Here is a 14,669-nt window from a genome sequence, read left to right on the forward strand (position 1 = left end):
GTAATGTGCGGACGAAAAATTACAAAAAAACACGCACCTACATTATCAGTATGCATATGGATATTTTTATTTTCAATCGCGTTTTCAGAAGAGTTATCAGAAACTTTTGAAATTACTGTGTCTGAAACTGATTAATCATAACCTGCTGATTATCACTATGTATGCACAAGTCAAATATATTACATGCAAAAAATTATCGAAAACAACTTGTAGGCATGTGACAGGAATTTCTGGAACTTACTTATTTATCACAATATCAATTCGTATATAAATGTTACATATATTTGTCAACTTCAGTGTGATTAGGAAGAAACATAATCTCGTTTCAAAAGTTTTGGATCTATTCTTCAAGGTTCCCCTGCCTAAAAATAAAACTTGGAAGACGCCTTGAGCATTCATAAATTCTTCTTATTAATTCAATGAAGCTTTTACATGCCGATCGAAACTCTTTATTCGTGAATGCGATGACATACCAATAGATTTTAATACTGAGCATAATTGTCTATGTTAAAAATTCATACAAGACGGGTAAGATTTTTGGATTTCTATTTAATCTCCCGATTACAAGTATCATAAAGTTGAATAAGACACAGAGATTAAGTCTTTTTGGGATGTTGTAACACTGTATTTGACGATAAGTGACTGTAGCTTATATGACGCTGGTAGATTTTCTGTACTGTCCAAAATGCTCCAAATATTGCTGTATGGTATCCATAGGTTGATAAATCTCATTCATTCGATTCTGTAACATATTTTAAACAAATTACAACAATTCACTTTATCCCGTAGTTATAAATTGCCAGGGGTTTATTTTCAAATTTCAGTCGTAAAAAGGAGAGTCGTATATATATTATCTTCGTTTATCTTACTTGTAAATACTGAGGAGCTTGATTCGGTACAGCTGATCCGAGGAAACCTTGTAGAAATTCTCTCATCAACTCCCACGAGCTACCCGGAATGACGCAGGGCCGATATTCGACCTGTGAAAGATTGTTTATTCAAATCTGTTATTATGAATTATTTCTCAGGATGACACGATCATTTTTTAAGATGAAGCGAACCATTGGGCAAAAAAAAAAAGTGAAGAAAAATCCCCCCGAAGCGTAATGTTTCGATCAAAAGAAATTATTTTATAAATATACATAGAAGGCGATCGATAAATGGGGTTCGATGAACCGTATGATAGAAATTTATTACAGGAGAAATGTTATTACGTCAGCTTGAAGAAAACAATGATATTCGCGCACCTTTTGACTTCGTTTCTAACTTATTCTTAAATCAACAGAACCTTCATAGCGTTGGCGTAATTCGCCGGTTGTGTGTAATGCAGAAATATTGATTTAGCCAAATGAATGCTCAACGTTGTTTAGAGGCTTGAAAATTTATCCTACGACGCAGAGACGTCAATGGGACTAAATATTTAGATTTAAAGAAGATTTCTGTTATGAACCTCGGTTTAACCGCCAATCTGCTGATTAGTATAACACCCAGGGAGCTGCGTAACCGCGTTGTAGAATTCCACGTAGAGAGATTAAAGCTCGCGGACTTTTCATCGGCTTGATATGAACGTGACGACATTTCGCGACAGGCTTTCGAAGAAATCTGATATGTACATAATTGTACTAACATAGATTCCAAAGTTCATCGCAAACAGAGATCATCACACTGTCCTTCTTCTTTCTCGCGTACCGCAAATACAATCAGCCTAAGACATTTGTAAGGTCAGCATGCAATTACATATCTAAATAGGTACGTGCACGCATTGCGGTTAAAATTTACTTACACACGCTACAAACGTTTTTTCACCGTGAAGCCTCGCGGAAAGTTGTGCGAAATGTGTAATAATACAGGATAGCAGAGACGCGAGAATCCGACATTGAAAAAATTCCATTTCCGCCGCGGTATTTTTTGAAGTACTCGTCTTCACCCAGCTCTTCGCATTGTCTCACCGACGGTACCTTATTTTTCATCGTTTTACTCCACTACTGGGAAATTTCTGTACGATAAAAAAGTACGTCCCACCTTATTATACCTATGAAATCTACGTTTTTCCGCAACTCAATTTACGAATTATATGCGTAGAACGATCTCGCGATTCAAATAAAGCATGAAAATGCAATAATTTTTTAGATCGAGGAGTTCAGGGCTTCGTGTATTCTTCGGCATGTTCCCCCTTTTATTTTTCATATCTGTGTGCACGCGGGCTGGTTCTGTACACATACATCGACCTGATCTCGACAGCTTCCATTTCGAACCTCATACCATTTGCCGATTATTCAGCGCCGCAGCTACGAGCTTTTTGGTAAGCAAAAATCACGCGAGCACGAAAATATGCAGGGAACAAGAAATCCGGGGTATCAGAGATAATGAGATTTTTTCCTCTGCTCACCTCCGTTTTTTCCCCCTAATGTTTTATTTCCTACATGTTTTTCTTCATTCTTCTAAGCCCATAACAAGAGATGTTTCATAGCAAGATTTGGATGTTTCTTTTACCGCTGTAATATCGCTCGGCAGCTTGCGGGGAGGAGAAATAAAAAGAGAAGAAATTGAAGAAGAGAAAAAGCAAAAAAAAATAAAAAATAATGTCAACCTCAGGATTATAACTCGGCAACCGGAACCAAGAAGTAATATTATTTTTTACACACGAGCTTAAGGGATATCGCACAGCGAAAAACTTTTTCCTCTCGAGCTTATATCTGGCCGCAGATCCAGGATCATGAGGAAAAAATTCGCATGCAGGAGTACGTGACATAAATTTTGTTTACCGAAAGTTATTAGAAATTTTTGCAGCGTAGTTCGGTGTGTCAAATCCTCAACCGAAGCGGCCAGTCGACCGAACGCAATGTTATATTAAAAATGACGGCTTTTAGAGGGGCGATAGATCGACTAGGAACCTCCGATAAACGAGGTATAATAGTTGGGTGGATAAAACCCCTTTTCTTTCCGGAGCATCATCAGAATATAACGTTGAAAAAGTGAAGTGAAAGAAGGATCATAGTAATAACGTGTAACAAAGAGTCTCGGTTGAGTCTCGCGCAGAGTATTAGAGCGTTATTAAACGCTTATAATCTTTCAATGGCGATTGGCGATATTCTACCTTAGATCTGAACTAAGTTCACAAGATTGTTTCGCAGACCGAAGGCTCGGGGTAAAAGCTGCAATGCCAACGTTCTGCGGGTGGAAGTAATATTTTAAAATCTATAACGCGCGGATAAGCTCAATTATCTTTGCGGTCTGCTGAACGTTGGGAGTCGCGAATTCCACGGATCCGGGATGGAAACAAAGCGACGAATTTAATCCGGATTGATTAAGAGCGCTACTGCGTGGAGGGTCTCGCAACTTTTTAGGGGGAAACTTTTCGGATTAGAGGTGCTTGAATTTTTTCCCCCCTTCTTCCACTTTTTCTCTCCTCGTTCATCTTTTCTTTTCATTAAGGCTTTGAAGCGGTTCTATTCACACGGGATTTATTACCTGTGCAAGTATCAGACGCACACCTTCTTTCACAGTCTCCTTAAAGTAAAATTTCGTTTCAAATACGCTCGGCTAAAAGATCGTTACGAACGTCGCAACGCTGCATCGGAAGTCTTAGAAGATAACAATGATCGGTATGCGGAACATATCGGAAAAATTATGTGACATCAGCCATGTATATGCCTAATTCCAAGTCTCAGCATGATGCCGAAGCTAAGGATACGTAAATTGAAGCGCTATTGGGGCAAGAAAAGACCGATTTTGCAGCGCTTCGCGTTTTTGAAAACATTAGTCAACGCTACCATGCACCAACTAGGTAAATCAATGATGAAAAATTCCTATAAACGATTTACGTGTGAATAATTCGTAAAAAATGTGGACATTTATTTGACCAAATTACCGACATGAAATTATATTGAAAACGTGTAAATTATCGACGTGATCGTCAATTGATTGCTCGGTGTCGTAAAGTGTTTTTTATTCTTTTAATCCATTACCGGGTGCAATCGAAAATGAAACTGATAATGGAACGAATGTACGTATATGATTTTGTAAAAATGTCTGTACTGTTCCGGAGCCGAAAAATTGTGCAGTTGCAAAAGTTGGGAGATTTCAATTCAGGTCTGTTCTGCAATAGACAATACTTTTTATCCTGGATGGGGATGGAAAATTGACGAATGAAAATTCGCATATAAGCTATACAGGTTCCCTTTATCCTCGATTCGCCGAACAACGACCGACTTTTGAAGCAGCACCGGAGGCAGTCCGTAGTTGTATTAATCGATTCTGCCTCGTGGGCTTTTCATTCGCGCGGAGAATTAATTCTTCTCTTTCATTTTTTTGTTTTTTCTTTTTAAATCAGCAGGATTGGATTGAAACCAAAAAAATCGCGAAACCATAACGACGTAGAAAGAATTAAAATTGGTACATACAATATTTGCCGAGCCGTACAGATTGTTTATTTCGGTATTAATGATATGATAAAACGCTGATTAGTCAGCGTATTGACATTGCCGTAAGGAGCTAAAGAGAAAATGATATTAGAATGAAAAAGGAAGGTGAAAAGCGGCGCAGTAAAATATGAAATCTATTTCGAAAAGTCAAGAATTTCATACATGAATCGGGGTGAAAATTTAAACCATCCAACGACAGCGGTTATATTTTTCTTTCCCCGAGTTTTCCTCTTCCTGCGACTAAACGGAAACGAAGAGTTTTTTTTTAACGTCCTTACTGCACCCCGTCGTTCCTTGGCTTACTTATGGTGGATAAAGTTGGTTTCTTCATCCGAGGAAGATGATGAAGCTGAGCCCAGCCTGACCTCGTCAAACCCAAAATAACAGAAGTGCAGAGAAGAGAAAAGAAAGGTTGTAGGATCAGGGAAACTGTTTTCTTTGAGGGGGAGAAACGGCGCGCAGTAAAACCTCGCCAGATCTCTCTGGGGGTGAATCTTGGTAAAAAGTGAATTATTTATATGGAGTCTCACCGGCGTTACGTTATTCACCGAAAACGTTTAACGTACAAATTGAGCCGCCGCACGGGCAGTAAAATTATTGAATAACTTCTAAAAACTTTTCCGTCTCCCGCTATACATATACGTATATGTATATGTATATATATATACACATATATATACCTTATACCTTAAACCCTATTGCATACCTAAAAGTTTCAAAGATTCAAATCTTCGGCATAATACGCTATGATTTTTAACGCGTTATGTGCAGACTCGAATACCAGGCACACGTATACGTACACCTGCCCCGAATTGCATCCCTGAATCCATATTGAACTTGTGCAAGTAAGCTGCGCTTGCATTCGAGCCGACACACGATGCGCCCATATATACGCTGCAGGGAGAACAAACATGTTCCGTACTTATAGACGAAGGACGAAACGAACGTCCCAGGTGGATTGGGAAGCGACAAATTGTAACGGGGTCCCCGGAGGCTTACACGCATATATGTATATGTATAAACGTATATATATATATATATATGTATATATATATATATGTATGTACATAGACGGGGTGGGTACGCCATCTGTAAACGCGCATGAATACGTATAATAGATACGTAGTTGTGTAGTATAATACAGGTCGGTTATACGCGTGTACATTAACACAGGGAGGCGAACCGAGGTATTACAGGTCCTCCGATACCCATCTGCAACCACGGCCATACAGTTTCTGAGGCTGTTCCGCAGGCATGTATCAATAATCCACGTGTTTCTTCCCAGATTCACAGTCAGCGTCTTTACAAGGGACATCCGATGTGACTGAAGTTGGTAACGTTACTGTAACGATGCATGTTCAAGAAAAATATTTGCTTCGAATCATTAGAATTGTCTGAAATTGAGTAAACCATACCGAACCAAATATACCCATATTCTTGAAAAGTCAACATCTTGAAAGTCGTTCTAAAATCGCAAAATAATGAATTTCTTCCTGATATTTCGTGACGTTAACGTTACTAATGGCTTCAAGCTTTTGATATCCGATGATGAGGTATTTTCTTGCAGGATAAAAGTGCGGTTCGTCAGTGATTTCGATATCTTTCTGACGACCAAATTCCGAATAACGTTTTCTTGACTTTGGTACGACGCGAATCGCCCTAAGGTGGTGCAAACTCCTGCCTCAGTATTCCTAGCATCCCCTTAAGCGGACATGACTTAAGTCGGGTTGAGGGGCGGCTATTTGTGTCGTCGGAGGAAGATTTGTCGCTGGAAATAGGCGATGCATGCAACACCTACGACGCAGAGAGGGTGTCAACCACCACCCCCCAAGTGGGTAAAGTCTGCGATCGATCGATAACGTGTAGTTATCTTAGATACCCGCAAACCCCATCCTTCGCTACACGGCATGCATGTCGAAAAGTTTGAATATAGAAGGAACAAGGCGTTTGCCCCGATACTTAAGTCAATGCTGTCATTGATTTAGCATAGGACTCGTATTTAGTCTCGTAAAGTCTTCTCTGGAAATGATCATCGTGAATTTAGAACTGATTTCGACAAGCGATCGTACTTCAGATTTTATCACAGTTGAGAGGTTTCTCGTTTTTATTCCGGTTCTCCAGACAAGACGACAGTTGAATAGTTAATTTAGCAAAAAAAGAAAAAAAAAATTGCAAAACGATTGCCGAATTATTCATCCGGTTTGTAAGTTTGTTACAGATATCTTCGCTTCGTTTATTGTCGGAACATTGCGTGAGCATCGTCACGCGGTCGAGAAAAGCAAACTTTTGCACAAATAATCAAGATTGGGTGGGCGGATGAAAAGAAAGATTGCGATGATTTATACCATCAAACGATTTTTCAACCTCAATTAATCTCTAATTCTGAAAATAAACTGTTTATTTGAATTATTAGGTAACTGAAGTGAAATTTCCGTATTTCTTTTTATCAAAAGTGTAAATATTTTGTAGCCGCATTAAAGACATAGGAACTTCGGAGGTTCTTTGACATACGATGAAAATATTGGAAAACTGAGGTTGCCGGAGGCAAAAAATTGATTAAAAGATGAAAGCATATGGTGAGTTGTGAAATTTCAAAGTTCATGTAACCGGCGAGACTCTGATGTAAATGTGACTAAATAATTTCAGACGTAATTAATCTCCGTGGTAAACAGAGGATCACATAGTTACATAAGTTTAACGATCAATTATTGTTAGTAGTGGAAAATCCATCGGTAGGAAATTTGGTACAGCGGTAGGTAATGGAAATAATAATTCAACGGTTCACGGACAAACGATGGTATTCAAATTATTCAAGTGAAAGCAACCGGCTGCTCTGTTAAATTTAAGATCAAAGTTCCAAACACGTTCTCCGCGAGGCGTGCGGCTGAAAATTGAATATCTCGGGTTATTATCGTATTTAAGGGGTAAACGCGCACTCCAGGATTTTAGAAAATTCGTTTTTCTCCTCTTGGCTTAAACAATATATTTTAGGGTCATAAAAACAATATCCAGTTGGTCCAAAAGTGAAAAAATAAATTTTGAAAGGTTCGATTTACGATTTTGCGACATTGCCTCGGATCGCGCGTTGAATGCTCGTAAAACTTAAAACGCATTTTCCTCGAAATCACTTTTTTAAAACTAGGACGATAGATTACTTGAACACCGTTGCGTGGATCGATTTGAAATTTTGACAGTAGCTTCACAATTACATTTTCTATGGAATGACGTAGCCGCTTCTTTTAAAATTTAATGTCAAATCTAGTGCTTATTTTCATTTCTACAAAATTTGATAAAAAAATAAAAAAAAACCTTACGTATTTCCATAGGCAATCGTACATAGATCACAAAATTTTTTGGTTTCTTGTGCCAAGTTTAATACTTTACGAGGAATCCGTTCTCCCGTGACGGAGTTTTAAAAAAAGGTGATTTCAAAAATTGGCTCTGTCACCATCATTTTGTATGGAAATGATAATAAACAATTTTTTTTCCCATACTTCAATAATGTGTTAAATAAACCATCGAAAAAAAAACCTTATTTCTTTCTCTATACTCCTAAAATAAGTCATCAAAGTTGGGCCTTTTTTTTCGACCGTTAGAGTGTGGTTACCCCTTAAGCGACACCGAAATCATGCTGTATGAAAGAGTTGACTTGGTCCTTTCATATTTTATAACGTTAATGAAAGGTTAATCTACGACGACAGTTAATGAATTATTCATGTATTTAAAGTCAGGATATTATATTTATAATATTTTTGTTCAATTACCATTTTTTTCTCATTTCGCATTTGGGTCTTCCTTCTTTGAAGTTGCTGCGTTAATAAACCCCCGGCACAAGACCAGGGAGAATTTTTCCAATTTATCAAAAAATACAATTCCCAGGCCTTCGTGGTAATATGACTGTCTCTGCAGAGCGTCTCTCGAGGGTTGAATTCATTACGTTTACATCCCGGGCGGAACTTTGCGGCGACTCTTTTCACGACCGCAGAGAAAAACACACCAGGAATAAAAATCAAACCTCTCCCCAGCGTCGATCTCGAACATAAGATGCGTTAGAAAACATTACTTTCACCCTGTGCAGTACGTACAGCTACATTAAGATTCAGTGAAAAGTGGAGTTTGTGAAGCATTGAGGTACCTAATTTTGGTCCAGGCGTTGACGCCGAATTATCGATTTTGGGGAGCAGAACGGCTGCTCTACGTGTGCAAAAGCCACCCTTGGTTCTCAAGCGAGAAAGAAAAAGTCGAGAAGCGTCGAGCAATCGCCGATTCGGTATCTCGTTAGACTCATCGCAATGCAAGGCGTTCATTGCCGCGTCCTTGTTCCGTTCACAAGCCGACGCGACAGTTGGAATCAGGAGTCGCGAACCTAGACTGGCGGGGAAACGGATCGGCACAAGAAATCAATCAAGCGCGGGAGAAAAAACGTTGAGGGATTTTGGGGTAGCAGGGAATGAAAAACAGCAGGGAAGTCGCGCGAAAGCACAACGCCTCGCGAATTTTTAAATGAGAGATTTTTGACAAGTCATACCTCGACAAGAACGCCCTTGAAGTTCTGGCTCATCGTGACGCTTCCGAGTTTAACGCAGAAGTCGCCGATTTCGAATCTCGGTCCCTTGGCCTCGACCTTGGTCTGCTTTTTACTCGTGTATATGCTGGTCATCTTCAGCATGAGAAGGTCAAAGAGACCGTCCGCGATAAGAGGAACCACCTTGGTCCCCGACTCGAGTACGGCGAAAACGGAGGCCGGCTGTTCGGAGTTGTGCAGGACGTGGACGGTCTTCGGGGAACCTGAAAATGGAAATTGGATCTTAGAAGCTAATTACCCACTTACATACACCCGCTAATTGCAATGTATATTTTAATTCAGTTCCCAGAGCTTTTATCGGGCTTACTAGAATCTCCAGCGGAGATATTCTCCGAGTGGAAAAAGGTGTAAAGAAATAAAGAGCGATGAAAACTTGGACGCGATATCCGAGCAAAGGTCGAACTGCACCGCTTTTCTCTTCACCAGACCTCGTGTCTCTTTTGTCGTTTTATATCACAGCTCCGAACTTTAAAACAGAGCCAGTTTTCCCAGTCCAAAAAATTTCAGCTACCGAATTCAATGTCTAACGAGAAAGCTGTGCCAATTGCAATGCAGCGATGCCACTCTCCGCGTATGTTGGAATATGAAGGATAACGCGGATACGAGTCAGCGACGTCCCTTCGAGGGTGATCTTCAACTGTTACGGAACTTCGCGACAGCGCTTCCTGACAAGCTTAAGTTAATCAAGTCTAGTCTCTCCGCTCATCTCTCTCGCTGTTTGCTACAACGCCGTGACGGCTGTCCATTCTCCGCACGAAATTACTCGCCAAATCCATATTGGTCCAAAAGTCACCCCGAAGAAGTTGGTGAAACTTCATAAAAGGAAGGGTATGTTTTATCAAAGATGTTGGGTTAAGAAACACCAAACATATTTTCATGAAACGTCGCTGACTTTCGACGATTTTAAAACCTGTCGGGCCCTTTTACATATCATTCTTCTTCGTCCATCCCTTCGATTCTGATTCTCGACGTATCCTCAATTGACGACGAAACTGATGGTAAACGAGTAGTTACAACCTTCGACGGAAGAAAATTGCGAGTAAAGTTAATAACTGCAGTGATGGATCCGGGTCTTGGTGCGGTTCGGCAGGGCTTGGGAGACGCAGATCGCCTACACACGTTGCACGGGGATAAACGAAGAACGTACGTGCGAAATGCCCTGAATATTCATAAACCCTCTGCTTAATAGAGGGTCGCGATGGGGCGCGGAGACCCGCCCCCGTTTATACACGCCATACACACCCTGCAAAGACGTCCCGTCTCGATGCACATGGATTTGGGTTGGTAGTGTGGGTGCACGGAACCTGGTATACGCAGGTAGCTCGTGGTATGAATTATTTATGCCTGTGCCCCAAGAGTCAGAGGGCAAGATTCGCCGTTCCGTAGGCACGATGGTTATGCGCGCGGATTCGGTGTTGGTAAAGGCGAGGCTGCATCGAGTGACAAAATCCTTACAACTACGGGTCTCGGAGCCGAGTCATGGACATTTTATAACCCCTAATTTGAGGTTCTTCACCGCAATTTTATACCGTCGTTTTGTTTTTATTTGATTCGTTTTTCTTTCGTTTTATGCCCCGGTGATCGTGGTTACAACGATTCTTCAGGGAATCGAATAACGGTGCAGTGACGAACTCGGCCGTTCAGGGTATCTCGATATGATTTCCCTTGCTATGCAGGGTGTCTGTTTCAAGTATCTGCAACTAACAACAAAAGCGAGCTGATAATAAATCCGCGCACTGGCTATCGGCTGATTTGAATTTCGACTCGACTATGTCCTTTGTTCATGCTTTTCATCGAAGTCAAGAATTTTCTGGGGCAAAAGCTCGATTTTATCCAAGGTAAACGTATTCGTCTTCAATACCAGTTTTTCACTGGAGTATTAAAATACTCACGTAACGTATGTTTGTTATATACCTATGTATTCAAATGCCAGCGACGAGTTTGAAAGCGTATGAGGAACTGTTCTGGAAGTACAAAATGTATGCGGCAGATACGGCCGGAAACGGAAGGGAGAGCAGAGAACCGTTTCAAGACCTTTTTCTTGTCGAATTGAATAATAAAAATAGTCGGAATCACTTGAAATATTCAGAAACATGTTCAAAATTTCATAAGAAATTCCTGCGTGTAAAGATTCCGGAGATTTTTTCAGTTTTCCAGGTCACTAAACGCCCCGATAACGCATGCACCATTAGGTTACCGCAGCCCCTCGTGAGGCTTTCTTGTCATTACACGAATACCGCCGAAGAGGGAAAAATTTATAGAACAAATTCTCTGATACTGGACGCATTTTCAATCACCGAGTAAAATAAAATCGTTTCAGTTTATTTTTGAGATTGAAATCGATATTATTCCGCGATTGAAGAAAAAGATGATACTTGGATTCAAGGAAATTTTCTTGTATTTACAAGTCTTCGCGGGTGGTAATTTTCACGATCATCAAACCGTAGGATAAGCTTGAGATATGCGTAATAATTTCTAGTTTTCATATCTATCACAGCCTGGAGCCGTAACGTTTAAGTTGCATCGTTGGTCACAGGCAAACAGACATGCGGTTATACGATTGTGGGCTTTGTGTGTAACTTGGAGTTTGACTTTGACGTTGCCTTTGCGTAGGGAGAGTATAACTCGAAATCGTCTTTCACTTCGGAGACGGTCGGCTATCCACGAAAGATTTCATTTCGTCTCGCCTAAACAGTGGATCATGATTCCAGACATTTGACGGCTTCTTAAAGAAGAAAGCCAGTTTTCACAGTTGAAAAAAAAGGTGATCGGCTCTATAGATCAGAAATCATCACAAGCAGGAAATGTAGAAATAATGAAAAGATAAAACTGTATCAATTTGACAAGAAGAACCGGAAAATTAGCGCGACGTTATTTCGAACGATATAACAATACGTTTCGTCCGTTAACCTGCGGGTCTTCATGCCTACGCCACATGAGTAAATAGGTACGTTGACAATGTACATGTATAGTAGGAGAAAGTTGGCTAAGTAGTACCATTGTGGATTTTCCGATTTTAAAAATTTTTCCCATCTCTCAAACGACACTGATCCAATAATTTTCATACTCTACACTTCTTTAGGAATAACTATAAAAATTAGCGTAGTTTCAAATTGAAAATAAAGGAAGGAAGACATTTTTTTTTAATCTCTGCAAAGACTGGTAGGGTAAGTCGTACCACCGTAAAATTCACGAAAATATGAATAATTTTTTTTATAAAGCCCCACCAATGTAAGACTGAGTCTCACTAGAGAGACTGAAAGTGGTACGAGTTATCCGATTACGCACTGTTTCCTATAAACTTTCCTTACTTCGCATTCGGCGATCATAACCTGAATGTTAAAGCATCAAAGTAACCGGAGGAAACTAAACTTGCATACTATTAATGCTACAATGTATTATTTGGTTTCTTATGATCGCAGTGGCTTGACTGGTGACCTCCAAAAACCACATCAAGTACCAGGTAAATAAACAATTAAAAGTGCATTCGCGAAAAGTTGTTCGACGCGCCTCTTCATTTCGATCGGTGTTTCATTTCACTCAGACTTCAATTTCGATTCACGATACGGTAGTTATTTGCCATACTTTTCGAGATATTAAAATGGTAGGACTAACCGGCCGGAATACAACTTAGCCGACTTTCCCCTATTTGGAGACGTCGGTATTCGTGCAAGTAGATTCGCTTGTGTAAGTGCGGTTATAGGACAACGCGGAACCAAGTACCAAGCCAATTACGCGCTAAATCACGAGCTTACACCAGGAGCGAGCCAGCGGTACAATGCATCCCTCGATGCAATGCAGATTCAGATATGCATGCGCATTGCGGGGGAGTCTCTATCCCTCCCCTTCCTTCCTTCACTCTCTCTCTCTCTCTCTCTCTCTCTCTCTCTCTCTCTCTCTCTCTCTATCTCTCAGTCTCTGCATGCTGGCGCTTTTCGAGAGCTTATAAACACTGAGGTGGACAGTGCGATTGGGTCCGAGCCCTGGAAACGATAATTTAGAAGCTGGAATGAGACGGGCTTTGTTCAACGAGTGTGTGCTAGAATGAAATGCTAGGTGCGATCTTGCGGCTGATGGAATAAAGCACGCCGATCAAACGGCAAATTGAAACGTGAGCAGAGCTCCTACACGTGTTGCTATGGTTCCCGCGTAAGCTGTTGCAAAGGGTATCGCTAAGTAGATACGCTTTACTCGCTAAGAGGGAGAGTGCATTGCACACAGATCAGGAGATAGCAATTGATGCTGTTAGAGCACGTCACTCTTTGCTGTATCTCTCATTCACAGGCGATTCAGAACATAAGCGACGAACTTAACCCACTGCACCATTTATTCGTGAAAGAATTAGGCGTGTTCCAATATGCTGTATACGACCTCGGAAGGCCCTGCATGTATTTCCAACAGTGATCATCCAATTCGCGTTAAAGCTCTTATTCCGCACTCAGAGGTTTACTTTGTGGACAAAGCTTCTTACGGCGGGCTTTCTTCCTCTTGTTTTACCGTACAGTGGAGTCTTTGGTTCGTGGCCCAAGTGAGAGGTCTAGATTGTAAACATGTGAGTTAGTTGAACGATTTTGTCTTGCGAGAGGTGCGAGATTCCGGAGCATGGGATTAATACGATTGCTGACAAAGAGGCAGAAAGAAAAGAGAGCAGGTAAAGAAATGCGATAATGTGGATAATACTGGTAGAGCCATGGCGGAAAACCGAATAATGGGTGGCAATATATCGAGATGCTGTTTAGGTGCTCGTTACGAAGTTTGAAAAAATTTCTCAATCGGTTAAACGCGTTTAAAATATACCGAAAAAAATACAACCTTCGTCTAAAAGTCACCAACTTTACTCGCTGGATTCTCGTACGATAGCTGAAGTATGGTGGATGAAGAATTTCCGCTCGAAAGCAAAAATACCCGAATCGCAGACTGGATTCCGAGAAGTGAAGAAACCAAGAATCTTCACGGGCCATCGGACCGTTCGAGAGGAGTATGCAGGATGCGGCATGTAGTCCAAGCGTCGCTCCCTTTTAATACAAGTTTTTTTCTCCCCCCTGCACGTTGAAAGGTATATATGTAGAATTCGTGTCAGCCTCTTTTCATTCCCCTGAGCCCATAGCCAGACAGTTTTCATTTGGAGGAGGTCGCGCAAGTATTTTTAGGCAGTATTTTTCGAGAACCCCGCAGCATCTTCCCTCCCTCCCTCTTCTCGATTATTCTCACTATACGGAGGCCTCGTCTGCGATCCCCTTTTCCGCCTCAGGCACCCCTCGAAAAGGGGGCCTCAAGCCAGGCCGTAATAAGACTCTGATAACACGTAGGAAGGTGGTGGGTACGATTCTTCGCTATCGACCCTGGCACCAGAAGGCCTCTCTCCACGCCGGAGCGATTTGCTGTCTTAATGAGTTACTGACGATGTACCAACCCTGGCTTGCAGAGGTCTACCTACTTGAGCCCGGGTTCGAACCTCGAAGCCTAGCGTCGCTCTCTCTCTCTCTCTCTCTCTCTCTCCTTCTCCGACTCGCCCCAAATAACTTTGGACGTAACTCGAGCCGAGCGTCCTTCCGGCGGAATAACATCCCCTGATGCCGCAAGGGCAAAACGCGCGTGCGTTGCTAATGGGAATAAATTTCCCGCGTTCAACGACTCCACTTCACATACACTTACATAAA

General features: G+C 41.2%; 1 protein-coding gene across 1 annotated transcript in view; it reads right to left on the reverse strand.

The window, feature by feature from the left end:
• Positions 1-64: 64 nt before the first annotated feature.
• LOC124178019 (mediator of RNA polymerase II transcription subunit 20) overlaps positions 65-14,669 on the reverse strand; it is a 90,004-nt gene continuing 75,399 nt past the window's right edge. Inside the window, exons 3-5 of the mRNA XM_046561086.1 lie at positions 8,953-9,212; positions 870-980; positions 65-742 (exon numbers count right to left, since the gene is read on the reverse strand). Of these exons, the coding sequence (XP_046417042.1) occupies positions 650-742; positions 870-980; positions 8,953-9,212 (464 nt within the window). The 3' untranslated portion in view covers positions 65-649. The remainder of the gene's footprint in view (positions 743-869; positions 981-8,952; positions 9,213-14,669) is intronic.

Source organism: Neodiprion fabricii, chromosome 1, assembly GCF_021155785.1.
Source record: "Neodiprion fabricii isolate iyNeoFabr1 chromosome 1, iyNeoFabr1.1, whole genome shotgun sequence".
NCBI lineage: Eukaryota > Metazoa > Arthropoda > Insecta > Hymenoptera > Diprionidae > Neodiprion > Neodiprion fabricii.